This window comes from Grus americana, chromosome 3, assembly GCF_028858705.1.
Source record: "Grus americana isolate bGruAme1 chromosome 3, bGruAme1.mat, whole genome shotgun sequence".
In the NCBI taxonomy this organism is placed as follows: Eukaryota; Metazoa; Chordata; class Aves; order Gruiformes; family Gruidae; genus Grus; species Grus americana.
The window spans coordinates 5,532,067-5,546,308 of NC_072854.1; the positions used below are offsets into that span (position 1 = coordinate 5,532,067).

Sequence of the window (14,242 nt, forward strand, 5' to 3'; positions counted from 1 at the left end):
GGGAGTGACTAACATGACTATGCTGACAATTTTTTTAAATTGCTAAGATGACCTCTATCTTTGAAAAAAAGAGAGCAAAAAACATTACTCTATATTTTCCTCTCCTGTGCTCTGTTTCTAGGGTGCTGATTTCTGTAAGGAAGAATGTAAGAGTAATGAACTCCTGTTCAAAAAGTCACAAAAAGTTAAAAATCTCCCTTTTCATTTCAAAGCCAGAGATCAGGAAATTTAGAAACCCTTCCTGTTTTGTACATTATTTGCAAATATATTTAAATATTAAAACTATTTATGAGATGATTTGTCTGTGGCAGAAGTGAGTAGTTATTGAAATAACACTGCCTCAGGTGACCACAGTCAGACACAGTTATGTTTGTGCTTAGCCTACAGCCTCACATGCTGTGAAGTTCCTTGCTACTGGCCAGGTAGAAAATATTTATTTGGATTTATTTATTAATATTTATTAATAGACTAAATATTTATTCACAGTATTTTTAAAGTTACAAGTCAGTCACATTATATTATGTATATAAGCATACAAAGCTCAGCAGCAGCCACTAGAAGGACAAGACAAAAACAATCTCAGGATTGAGCAGAAGTCTCTTTCCAAATCTAGCTAGTAGGCACTGGTTTGGGTCTTTCTCAGCTGCTCCTCATCCCTCAACACCGCAGGTCTGATTAAGCCGTGTTCAGCAGAGGCTTAAACTCAGCAGTCAAGTCAATGCAGCCCAGCAAACAAGGAGCAATCACGCTGCCAGTCTGCAGGTCTGCCTCCGGCAGCGGACCTGAAAATTCACCTGGATGCAATGGTACCTGAAACGTCTCCTTTGTAAAGCGAAAGCAAATTTCAACCCTTAAAGACTTCAGCTGTGCCACAGTGGGCAGCGATCTAATCAGTACACCTGCTTGGACTGAAAGATGGCAGAGAAGAGCCATGGTGAGCAGCTTTGCTCTCTGAAGACTGACAGCAGACATGGAATGGTGTGTTTCTCTGAGGAGGGTGGATTTGTTCCACCTGCTCTCCATGCTGGCTGAATGTACACCTCCTCCAGTTCAAAAACAATGGTGCGGTAGTATAATGGTGCTGTAGTCAAAATTTCCAATTTGAAAGTCATCTGCGCCCAGTATCTCAACCCTGGCTGTCCAACAGCCTTCAAAGAGACTTGTAGCTTCTGCATTTTCATGCCTTGCCTTTGCCTGGGATAGCTTTTTTTGTGTGGCATCTACCCCCATCTGACATTAACTGTTTGAATTATTATTCTGTCAGTTATGTCCCTAACAACAATCTGGAGTGGAAGGTGAGTTGGGTTGTGTGGAAGAAATTAATAATGTTCCTTTTTGGAAAATAAAGTTGGCTAAAAGGATCAGGTCTGCAAGGTGTTTTGTACAGCTAAGAGAAAGATCTCTGCAAAGCCTGAACAACACAGAACAGCATGAATTTTAATTGAAGACACTAGTTAAACTGTCATTAACTTCAGTGGAACTGAAGAATTGAAGAAACGGGAACTTTGCCTTCGTTGCTTGGGCTCAAATCAGATTCTTGTAGTTCAGGCTTATATAAGGGCTGGAAGAAGAACTTCCACAGTCAAATCCCTCAATCATCTGATTTTTTTTTTTTTTTAAAGAACTTTCCATAGATTTATCTTTAAAAATTACATTTATTTGCAGAACCCTGTGGAACTGATTTTTTATTTATTTTTTTTTAATTAAATTACTCCACCCCTAGAGGTAATCCACATGAGGAAGTGGGAATTGATATGCTAAATTGCTCTTTGTACCATGGTCCCGGATGTCAGTTTTATTAATCTTTGTTTTCTCCCCAATTATTTTACCCATAGACCATGAATTGTAACATATCTCAGAGACATTCTTTATAGAACAAATGGATTTCACTATTTAAACAGGTGTGGCATGCTTTAAAGAAACACTTGCAGTAGCATTATTTCATTTTACCAATACAAATAAAGCTCAGGTGACTGCAGCAAATTAACGAAAATTAATGAGTACAGTGGATGGGGTGAAATAATGGAACTATCTCCCAGATCATTGAGTATCTGGAGGTGCTACACTGTCTCCCCTCACAGTCAATAGAGGTGCAGTCTTAATAACTACAGTAGGCAGTTTATTAGGCTTTTCTGATGGTGATAACCCTGGTCTCATCAAAGTTGTCACAAGCACTTCAGATAAAAAAATCACCCTTGCCCTTATCTCAGAACATGGAAGGATATGGGAGACCTTATCACAAGGGACTTCCCATAATGCTGCCCGCTATACAAACAAAGAACAAAAGCAGCTGTGTTAGAAAGGAATTATAATCCAATATGAAAATGCTGGCAGCACCATATAGCTGCAGAAATACTGCAGAAAACAGGAAAAAATGAGAAAATATTGAGTTGTACTGTGGACAGCAACCTCAACCCAGCATAATGAAAATGGTGCTCAGTGTGCAAGGCATCACAACAAAAGCATGGATGAGGAAGGGAACTGCAAGAAAAGAATGAGGAGATGTGCAGATGCTTCATGCCTTTTGAAAGTCAACAGGCAGCATGGAAGGAAGCAGGACAGGTTGTGTTTAAATAGAGCAGAGTTGAGCATTGAGGACCTGTCAAAGCTGACTTTGTGATATTACCTTATAAATGAGTGGAAGCAAAGGTTGTGCAAAAAGGAAAGGTGAGCTCAGGGATGCTGCATTGGAGCAAAAAAGCAAACACGTCACACATCTCTTCACACTACAGAGGGAAGATGTACCCATCTGTAGCCATTCTGCAAGTAGGTTACTCTTGAGCAACACATGGGGTGACTTGTATGTACAATAGTGCCTAGTGCCACAGCCTTTTGGCCTCAGTGAGCTAATGCAATATAAATTTTATTTAGCCACTTGGAAGAAAATATCACTGTGGTGCCCAGTGTGCAGGTCATTCTGTGCATGGCTGTGGAGTTGCTGACATGTTTCTGCATCAAAATATTTACCCCACTCTTTTGCCTGAGTCAGAAAAGACAATTGCAAAGTGACCGTCCCTAAACTGGCACTTACATTTTGTGAACACATCATCACTGCAGCTTTCTGATCAGGCTACAAGTATTTTGGCAAAGTGCTGCAAAAGGACAGGCCTTTGATTTTCTTTCTTTCCTTGCCCTGGAGACAAGCAAAAAAAAAAAAAAAAAAAAAGCCAGAACAATGCAGTTGGACTGGTTCATTTTCAGTCACCTGCTCCTTAAGAAAAGTTCTTTCTTCTAAAATGTGCAGCCCCAAAGCTGATGTCATTTATTGGCAATAAATATTGACAAAGAAAGAGAAGGGAAAGCATATATATATATGTAACCCTAGAGTGAGGAAAGCCTCTCACTTCTGCCCTTCTTCCTAGGATACAGAAGGATTCTGGCTGGACAAAGGTAATGTATGCGGAATTTAATTTCAGTGTTAGAGATTTTATCCGTAGAGTCACTTGGTCAGTACTGACTGGGCACTGTGTTACAAAGGCTAATGTAGTTAATATCTAAATTGTACCACATGCGATAATTAAAAGAAAGTATCTGCTTATAATAATCCCAGAGGAAGAATTTAAAAATAAACTATATCTTCTGCTTAGAAGGCACGCCTGCCACCTGTGTGTGGGAGAAATGTCTTCAGTGAAGTCTAATTCCCATATTTTTTTAGATCACAAGGTAACACCTTGACTCGCTTCATTCTTCAAATGTGAACATAAATTAATCCATTTTGCGGAGGGTGGTCAATCATGGGAAATTATTTTCTAACGTCCTTTGAATTATTTTTATGTTGAATTTATTTCACTTGAGTATTGGGATATATCAGTACAGCTGAACTCAGAATTTTGCCATCTAGAAACGTTACCTATCTGTCCACACTTTCAGGTATACATGCTATTAAAATATCTATTATATCTTATACTATGCAGTAAGCTGATTGCATTTTCTTAATGAAGCATGAAAATTCTTTTACAAAATGAAAGTTAAAGATGTAAACTCAGAGAAGGTAGAAAAAATTTATATCAAAGTAAGTGAAAAGAGAAATATTCCCACTCTTACAAACTTTGAAACCTACTATGGTCTGAAAGCTTTACCATGTGGCAGAAAAGAGACTCTGCTGAGGAGTGCAGCACCAGGACTAAACACAAAAATCCTGGACTGTATTTTTCAAATAGAACTTTGTTTCTAGCTTTTTAGCTATAGATTTTATTTATTTATTTATTTATACATCCAATCAAATTTGCACGAAATGGCCAATTTTAAAGCAGAGCTACCAAAAAGTGCATTGCTAGCATTTGTCTTTTCAGAGGCATAGAAGTGATTTAGTGGACTGAATACTATCGACATGGAAGGATAATTGTATCTGGGAACCGTCGTCTTTTGACTTTGAAAGTAATGCCAAGTACATTTACTCCAAGGGACAGATTTGATTGCACAGTCTGACAGTTGAAGACGTGCAGCAGTATTTTAATCAAGTCTAATTCTGGAGATAGAAATGCTTTATGTTTCCAGTTGTAGGACTTATATGGAGAGTCCCAGAAAGATCTTGTTTCTGTATGTAAGGACAAAGCAACTACTCAGTGGTCAAAGATATCCTTTCAGCGTAAGCATTTATTCTTCATTAATATGAGTGAGATCCCTGCCTCTACCTCATGCAAGTGATTTACTTATGCAATCATGGGAAAACAAGCTAAAGAATGAATATCTGAATGACATGAGGTCTTTGGTGTGATAGGATATGTCTTATTTATTTACATCATGCAACGGAATACGGTACTGAAATAAGTGATCAATCTAGCTGAAACCTGTCTAGGACCAGGAGCATTATAGTCACCAGATCACATTCTCCTGATGTTTTCATAGGCTGAATAGACCTCCTAAGAGTTAAGATTTGTTAGCCAAGGCACAATGTCATTGTAACGTAACTATGAAGCCCATTGGATTCAAACTCACATCTCTGCATGGCCGTGCTGTACTATCATTTTTGTTAGTATCAGTTTGGTAATGAATATGCCAAGCTCGTTACTTTGTGAGCTCATGAAAGAAAACAGCACATTGCATAAATCAACAGGGCGTGATTTTGGTCTGAACTCAGGCAACTTTGTCTTGTGTTGCTACCATGCAAGTGAAAAGAGAATAGTGTTACCATTTTTCTTCTTTGTTTTAATTTCCTTAGAGGTAGGTTGAAACTCTGCATAGCTGGGCATCTAAAAACAATAAAGAACTTACCTTGTTCCAACAGTGGCTTGATTGCCTTCTTGTGATGTATGGATTCATGCCTTATACTTGTTCACGAACACTTTGCTGTGAATATTACCCTAAGGTCTTTTGGCTGGGTGTAAAAGTCACATGGTACATTCATGTTCTCTGGTTGATTGATCTCCAGTCTTAGTGGAAAGTCTTTCCTGTGTTGTAAAAATGATGAATGTTTCTAGCTATGCCTATAGTTATCAGTATCTAAATTCAGAGGAAGTAATTCTCAGCCTCAAAGCTAAATGCTGGCAAGAGCATAGCTACATCAAGCCCTTTACCATGACATTATACACCGTGACGTGTATGTTGGGATACTCCTACAGCAGTGTGGAATATTCATAAAATATGAACATAAAAGGGGTCTCACACAAAAGAAAGATGTTTGAAAAACGTCATATTTTCCAGTGTTCTGGCAGGCCTTTCCCAGGCCCTCTGTCCAGGATTGAATTTTAGTTGGAAATTTAGCCCCAAATGAGGGTTATATGTGGACATTCTTGTGCCCAGTTAGAGACCAGAATGTACAGAACTTGCTCCTCGGGGAACATGAAAGTATCGGAGCTGATGCACTATTTGCAAATGAAAGAGTCACACCAAAGCATCTGAGAAGAAAACTAACACTCTTTCTGGACCACCAACATTATTCTTTTTATTATTATCATTATTTTCCTTCACAGCAATTTCTGACACCACAGATGCAGGATGACTCACTCACACAGCACTAGATAGCAAGTAAATCTACTGACTTCAGTAGCATAAACCCAACATCAATAAAAGGGAGATCAGATCAAAGATCTAGAGGCAATTTCAGGTGTTAAACAATGAACTGGATATGAATAATGCTATCAATGCCATCTCTTCCAAGTCATCATTCTAGGAGCAAGAAATATTCATTCTACTCAGTGAAAGAAGAATGACATGGAAGTTGTTTTTTTCAGGACCCTGGTAACTTGCTGTTAATTCTTTGAGATGGTAATCCATTCTACAGTTCCTGATGGAAGGAAAAGCTCTCTGCAGCCTTTCTTAACTCATTCTTCTCACCTAACAGTACTGCTTTCAGCTCTGGGGCCCCCAACATAAGAAGGACATGGACCTGTTGGAGCGAGTCCACAAAGATGATCAGAGGGCTGGAGCACATCTGCTATGAGGACAGGCTGAGGGAGTTGGGGTTGTTCAGCCTGGAGAAGAGAAGGCTCTCTGGAGAACTTATAGCAGCCTTGCAGTACCTGAAGGGGCCTACAGGAAAGCTGGGGAGGGACTGTTTACAAGGGCGTGGAGTGACAGGACAAGGGGGAATGGCTTTAGGCGGAAGGAGGGTAGATTTAGATTAGAGATTAGGAGGAAATTCTTCCCTGTGAGGGTGGTGAAGCCCTGGCACAGGTTGCCCAGAGAGGTTGTGGCTGCCCCTGGATCCCTGGCAGTGTTCAAGGCCAGGTTGGATGGGGCTTTGGGCAACCTGGTCTAGTGGAGGGTGTCCCTGCCCATGGCAGGGGGGTTGGAACTAGATGATCTTTAAGGTCCCTTCCAAATGAAACAATTCTATGATTCTGTGATAATGATGCTGATTTAATGAGGAAACAAGGAGCAGGAAAGAAATGGAGACAACTGTTGATGTTCAGTGCTTCACTCCAAAATACCAGTTCCCATTACGGATGATGCTTGCTTGAGCAGGACACTGATATGACCCTACTGAATAAATTAATGGGCGTTTTTCTATACAAGGAGATAAAGATGAAGGAAATGTTGCAAATTCAAGATATCTTGAATAAAGAGGTCAAGAGGGGGCTGGTCCATCTGTTACAAGAGGCATGCAACTTTATGCAACTTTATGCTACTTACAGCCCCTGCTTCAATGCAAGCTGGAGTATTCTCTCCGTACAAGATGGTGGTGCCCATCCACCATCATATACTCATCTGCACAGTTTCAGCACATTCAACTGTATGAGGTATCAACTAAAATCATCTTCTGTGTTGCAGGCTTGACTTTCCAACAGTTTTGTATCTTGCTCACATACCACGTTACACCACAAACTTTATGCAACAGAGATTAATGGATTTTGTTTTGTTTTGTTTTTCTTCTTCTCTGCAGAAATGGATCTACTAACTGCAATCGTTTTCCTGGCTGCTTTGCTACACCAATCTGATGGACAGGTAGGGTCATTCATCTATGCAAAAGAGCCATATCTGAGCACATTGTATAGATATCTGACATGGTGTAGTCTGGTCTAGTGATATCTAGAGCTTTATAATTCATGGTTGAAATTATTGTCAACATGTTAATATAACACAATAAAGATGAAATCTGATTTTTCAAAGATTTTTGTATTAAGATATTTCTTCTGCCTATCAAAATAGTCTTGTCTTCACAGGTCTAATTTTAAAATCATATTTTAAAAAAAAAAAAATGAATTGAAGCTATTCTAAAATAGTTTTGCTAAGTAGCAGAAATCTAATCTTCACTCTTCTTTAGAGAGGATTAATCTTGTAAGATGTAGAGATCTACTGTGTAGTTCTATTTATCCAGGTCTGCTTATTAATGAATGAAAAGAAATAAGTACTTCAGGGATGCAAATCATCTCTTCAATAAATCTCAGGTGCTACGTTGCTTGTTTCTTTTACCTGAGTATAATATATATAATATATACCTAAAATAACAGGCCGAGATGATATTTCTACCACTGTAAAAGTCTTAAGTTAAATAAGATGTATGACACCTCTTGGGGTAGGTTCAACTGCCCAAACAGAGGTGTCTTAGTGCAGCTTGAGACTCTCCAGAGTATCTGAGCAGTTCATGGGTGGCTGTACAGACAGCTATATCTTTTTGGAGCAACAATCTGAGGCTAGGTAGCGCTCTCTGGGCATTGCAAATGGCATTAGGTGCCATTTTAAGCCACTGACTACAACCTTTAAAACCTACAATTGAACTCTGAAGGCAAAGCAGTGAGATTCACATTACTTGGACATTTCAGAATTTAGTCTCTCTCTTTTTATGCTTTTCTCATTGACCATAAAGGCAAACTGAGATGACTTTTAGATATTTACGTCTATGGTACAGATATCTAAAATTAAATAAGATGAACTAGCGCCTAGAAAATAGACCATCACACCAATGATGGAACTCATCTCACTGACTTAAGCCTCAAAGTATTAGTTGTCCAGATCTCTGTCAGGCTCTCTATACAAACAAAGGAAGAAGAAAGAGATACTTATAGAGAATGGTTCTTCCAGTCCTGAAAAGGAGTTCAGATTTTGTGGGATGAGCTACTTCTGCCCTCTCCAGTAACGATGAGCAGTGAAAGTGTCTAGCTTAGACTGAGATGTCTCATTTTTAGACATTAAGTGGGAAGAATCTTTTCCTGAGGGATGTTCTATTCTGAAAATTCCAACGTAAGCTTTGCAGTAATTTTTCTCTGCGAGGATTTACTATGTAAGAGACAATATAAATTATTGATTGCTTACTTGACCTTAGGTATTTCAGAAGACGGTCTGCAAACAGTCCTAAGTTCTGATCCAGCTTCACATACTTCCAAAGTTTACAACCAACAAGAGCTAGGGACTTTTTTAGTGCACACAAGAGGTCAAAACCAGTCTTGAGATTTGGTTCCAGAGCTAAGCTTTCTCCATGTTTAATGTGGAGACATCTGAAGATAGAATTCCTATGTACAAATTTCATTTAGGGTCATGTCTCCTAATGAGAAGTGCAGTTCAAATCAAGGAAGGAAGAAAAAAAAAATACCAGCAATTATGGGAATAGAAGAACCAGTAAAGAAAAGTTGGGAATTTCTGCAAAGCTTTACTTTGACAAGAAGCTCATAATTTATCTTGTTTATTAAACTTCGGATAACTGGAACTTTTATTATTATTGTTTTGCAGGGTTTTCAGTATAAACAAATTGGCATCCCCTCCCTTCCTCATTTTAAGTTTCAAAACCGAAAACTGATCGTTGAACAACACAATGAAATACGGAGATCTGTAATTCCCACGGCCAGGAACATGCTGAAGATGGTAAACTATACGTTGCAACTAGCCTGCTTTCCACATCATTAGCAGAAGATTGTAGCCTCCTAAACAACCCACAGTCAGTAAACAGAGAGGGCGGGAAAGGTGCTTGGGATTGAGATGAAGTCAGAATTTTATCCCTTTGTTTCTGCAGGCTTCATGCTTAATTTTGCACACCTTGATACTGCAAGCACTTGTAAAATCATTGCAAAGGTCTCAGGATGGGCCATATGTGAAACCTCTCTCCAAACTAACATGTCTCCACTTAGAAAAACTCAGTTAAGCAACATAGAAACTGTTCCATGCCTAGGGTTATTTGTCTACAGTAACCATGAACACAGGTTTGCCCCAACCACATCTATTATTGCTGTCAAAACTACGTTAACATAGCCTGCACAGTGAATCACAAGATCTTGCTTTATGTTTGTTCATTACAACAGACAGTAACTGCAAGCCTTTCCAGGGAAAACATTTAACCTGGGGATAGGGCACAAAATGCAGTGATGGGTAGCACTCTTAGTCTGTGGGATAAGCAGCTGCCTCAGAGGAAGAGAAATACATGCCTTGCATAAAGGAAATATTATGTAAAGCAAAGGTGGAGTAGAAGCGCGAGCAGCAGCGTGCTTCCGAATCGCACAGTCGGGGGGCAAAAAAGACCTAGATCTGCATAGCCATTTGTCCTCAGCTGAGCTTGCTTTGCCCATCACTGCTCTCATCCCTGTCACCCCAGGTATTCTTTGGTATGCCTATCCCATGAGCAGATGAGCTGGTCAGTGCTTTATGGTTAAGTCTGCACGGTAAGACTTGCAGGCATTCCCCAGGTTCAAAGTCCAGCTGGTATCTCTGGCTACATCTCAGCTGCACCTGGGCTCACAACCAGTTTTATACCATTTAGCGCACTGCACCCTGCAAAGCTAACTCGGACACAAAGCCAAAAGAAAGTATCAGTATGTTATAAAATTCCTATTAATCAGGACCATCTGGAGATCAGGACCGTGTGATACTGTGCACGATAACCTGCTCCGCAGCCTTTAAGAGCTGAAAAAATGTGGTGCCTGTGCCCTGATAGTGTAAACTGGCACGACTGCTCCACTTTCTGTTGAGGGCTACCAGAGCATTCAGCACACAACGCCCAAGTCACTCCCCATTTTTTTTCTTCTCATGGACTGCACTAACCTATCTGTGACCCGGATACTTTTTCCTTTGTGTTTTTCAGGTGTGGAGTGAGAAAGCCGCCAGAAATGCTCAGAAATGGGCAAATAAGTGTGGGATGAAAATCAGTCCAAGAGATCAGAGAGTCATTAATGGTACATGGCAAATACGGAGCCAAAGCTGAAGGGTTAACGACAATCTGCAGATGACTCCTGTGAACTAGAAATAAGGATAACTTTTAATCTCTTGTAGAATATCTTTTTAGGATTATTAAATACAAAAACATCATCCTTGTCAGATAAGTACCCTGAAATAGAAATTTTTGGAACTCGAGAGGGAGGGATACTATGTGCTTGCCCTATATTTGTACTTCTCTTGAAATGTCCACGTCTGGCTCCTGCTGGAGACAAGACAGTGCAATAGATGACCGTTGGTATGGATAAGTACAGACGTTCTTGTGTAACATTTTGTAGTCAAATAAGTATCTGTAACTGAAAGCTCATGAAATTTAGAGTAACATTTCCTGCAGCTTTCATAGGATCAGGTGTACTGTCCTCTTCTTAAAATCACAGGGCAAATAGGTTGGCATACTAGAGATTTTTTTAGGATATAGCTACAACCCCTCTGTCCTACCTCCCACGCTACAGCTTGCTTCTCTCCTAAGTAATAAAATAGACTTACTTCTACTTCAGGTGCCACCTGCGGTGAGAACATATTACTATCATCTTACCCAAGAACATGGGCTGATGCAATTCAAGTCTGGTACAGTCAGTCCTCCAATTTCAAGTATGGGTATGGAGCAACCTCAAAAAATGTCAATATCGAGAACTATACTCAGGTATGGAGAATTGAAACAAACTGCAATGATACGCTAGAATCACAGGAGCATACTTAAGGGAACTGGGAGATATTTATCATCAGGAAAAAAAAAAATCACCATCATCAAACCATTATCTATCATTCACACTCTGAACCAAAAATGAATGATAAATTAAAACTCTTTTTCATCTAATTCTGAGGCAATGGAATAAGTATTTTGGAAGAGCTGTCCAAAAGACAAATATTATTCAGTAGGAGAAAAAAAAATCAATACCTTTAAATTAGAAATAAATATTTTCCTATATAGGAATTTAAATATCTGATTAAAAAAAGTCAAAGCAAAATGTCTATGATGAAAATATTTGAATTAAATTTTAGTGTCCTGCTAGAAACTATGTTCAAAAAAATTTGGAAACTGGAGGACATGATGATTAACTCATTTTTCTATTTATAGTTTCTGACAGCTAAACTGTACACTTAAAAGCTAAATGGACAAAATGAAACAAAAAATTGTCTTCTGGTTCTGTTATTTTGTGAGCTCTTTGATGAGAACTCAATAAAACATGACTCTAAAATAATGTGTTTATTTTTTATTCTACAGCTAATCTGGTACAACAGTTATCAGATTGGATGTGCAGTTGCCTACTGTCCTAGGAGCCAGTTCAGCTACTTTTACGTCTGCCAATACTGTCCTCCGTACGTACTGCCTTTTTACTCATTTAAGATGGAATAATTATGGATAGGTTTTCCAAAACTCCTGTGGTCTGTTGGTCATGTGTAGGATAAAATTATTATAGCTTGTTTTAACCATTGATAATTTTGAAAATAGTGATGGGCTGTGGGTTTAACATCAAGTTAAATAGTAATATTTATTTTATTTCACATTTAAACATATTTTAGGGAAATTTTAGCATATGAACAAAGGTCTGTTGCTGTCAGTATCAGGTATCATGCACAAATCATCCTATAATTTTGACCACAAACAAGAAAGTCATATGCAAAGTGAAAGCCAACAGCAAATTAATATTCACAGAAGTAAAGAGTACATCTGAAACAGCTACACGTCAGAAGGCGTCTGCTGACGTTATTTCCTTTTAAGCCACAATCACTTGAAAGCCATTAGAAAACCAGAATTAGAAAGCACATAAAATACATTTTTTAACTGATAATGCAATACAAATGCAAACAAATGATTAATTTTCTCTCTTTAAACCTTATTATCCCTCATTACTTTTTAAAAGGGCATGTAGCAATAGGGCAAGGGGTAATGGCTTTAAATTGAAAGAGGGCAGATTTATGTTAGATATAAGGAAGAAATTTTTTATGATGAGAATGATGAGACACTGGCACAAGTTGCCCAGAGAAGCCGTGGCTGCCCCTGGATCCCTGGCAGTGTTCAAGGCCAGGTTGGATGGGGCTTTGGGCAACCTGGGCTAGTGGAGGGTGTCCCTGCCCATGGCAGGGGGTTGGAACTGGATGGGCTTTGAGGTCCCTTCCAACCCAAACCATTCCATGATTCTATGATGATTATATTTAAAATCAAAGTTCTTGTATTCTGTGAATACCTGAAACTAAACTATGACTGTCTATGAAAATAATTTCATCCAAAAACTTCTGGATGCCTTTCATTGTAATAAATAACTCCTGTTAATGGCTCAGAGATACACTTTGATCTTGTGTTGTGTTGTATTTCTTCCAAATTTCAGAGGAAATAATGCAATGCAAATAGCTACACCTTACAAAAGTGGACCAAAATGTGCAGACTGTCCTGGCCACTGTGACAGAGGGCTTTGCAGTAAGTGAATGTATTTTCTTCACAACAAACATTACATTACCTCAGATAATAATGTTCCTTTGTAGCATGTTACTTTTGCATAGTTACTTCCTGCTAATCTGAACAAAAGATCCTAGAACTGCCCCTTTCATTTCCCCCAAAAAATAACAGTGGTTAAATATCCCACCAGAACAGCCACAGTCTTGAGCAGGAGAGCTGGGTCAGATGACCTCCAGAGGTCCCTTCCAACCTCAGCCATCCTATGGTAATGGGTAAACTGTGTTGCTGTTGAGCAATAGGTGCATTATCACACTACCAATCTTCTGCTGCCCTCTTCTGGAATGCTCAAGACCAAGTGTCTTGATGTACATCTATACCTAAGGGCACAGATTGTCACACTTCACACATCCATATGTCCGTGAAGATCTGCACAGGCTCCTTCCATGTGGAGCAAGACAAAGTGTACAAATAGATGGGAACTGTAAGATACCACCTTTCTGCCTGCATTCCCTTTTCTATAACATTCAAGCAATTTCAACAGCAGAGCAAAAGTACAAAGACTATATAGACATGACAATTTTTAATTTTTAGAAAATGCAGAAGTATCAGGCCAGGACTTGGTTTTCAATTAATATTTCACGGATTTGTTTCTCTCTTGTATTTCAGCCAATCCTTGCCAGTTTCAAGATGACTTTGGAAACTGCAGAAATCTGCAAACCTTGTTTAGCTGTAGCCATTCAATGGTGAAGCAGAAGTGTCCTGCTACCTGTAGATGCACCAAGCAAATCATGTAATGTCCTGCTGGATGTCTTTATAGCTGCTGTGGGACTTACTTATTAGGAAAGAGTAGAACCCAGTATGAAGTGTATTCAGTCTCAGTGCATCAGCTCAGATTGACCTATAGGTAACATTTTTTTTCTGAAATCTCACCATTACTTCAGTCCTAAATAAGTCTAATAGCTCAAAATAACCTCTGATGTTATTTTAGACTTTGTAGGAATCGTGCTTAAGCTACTAATGTGTTACTTTGTGGTTTTCCTTGCAGTGAATCTTCCACTGATTCATTTCTCTTTAACGGGAAATACACTTTTAAAACACTTTAGGTTTGGGTTTTTTTGCAGAATATGTTAAATGCCACTTAACTTTCTTCTGTTACCTTTTCTTTGATTATCAATGGAATGTATTCCTGCTAAATAAATACATGATTTACCACCAGTTCACAAACAGAGCTTTTCATTGAAATTATTTAGAACTCAATTTTTA

At 38.9% G+C, this 14,242-nt stretch overlaps 1 protein-coding gene across 1 annotated transcript; it reads left to right on the forward strand.

Moving 5' to 3' along the window:
- The first annotated feature begins 3,300 nt into the window (after positions 1-3,300).
- Positions 3,301-14,207, forward strand: LOC129205201 (cysteine-rich venom protein TEL1-like). Its single transcript, XM_054822403.1, has 8 exons — positions 3,301-3,390; positions 7,325-7,386; positions 9,109-9,240; positions 10,451-10,541; positions 11,079-11,224; positions 11,807-11,901; positions 12,912-13,000; positions 13,646-14,207. The coding sequence occupies exons 2-8, from the start codon at positions 7,327-7,329 to the stop codon at positions 13,771-13,773; spliced, it is 741 nt and encodes a 246-aa protein (XP_054678378.1). The 5' UTR covers positions 3,301-3,390; positions 7,325-7,326; the 3' UTR covers positions 13,774-14,207.
- Positions 14,208-14,242: the final 35 nt, after the last annotated feature.

Coding starts and splice junctions, on each gene's coding strand:
- LOC129205201 (XM_054822403.1), top strand. CDS start 7,327: ATGGATCTACTAACTGCAATCGTTTTCCTGGCTGCTTTGCTACACCAA. Junction 11,902..12,911: donor GTCTGCCAATACTGTCCTCC/GTACGTACTGCC, acceptor TCCAAATTTCAG/AGGAAATAATGCAATGCAAA. Junction 13,001..13,645: donor CTGTGACAGAGGGCTTTGCA/GTAAGTGAATGT, acceptor CTTGTATTTCAG/CCAATCCTTGCCAGTTTCAA.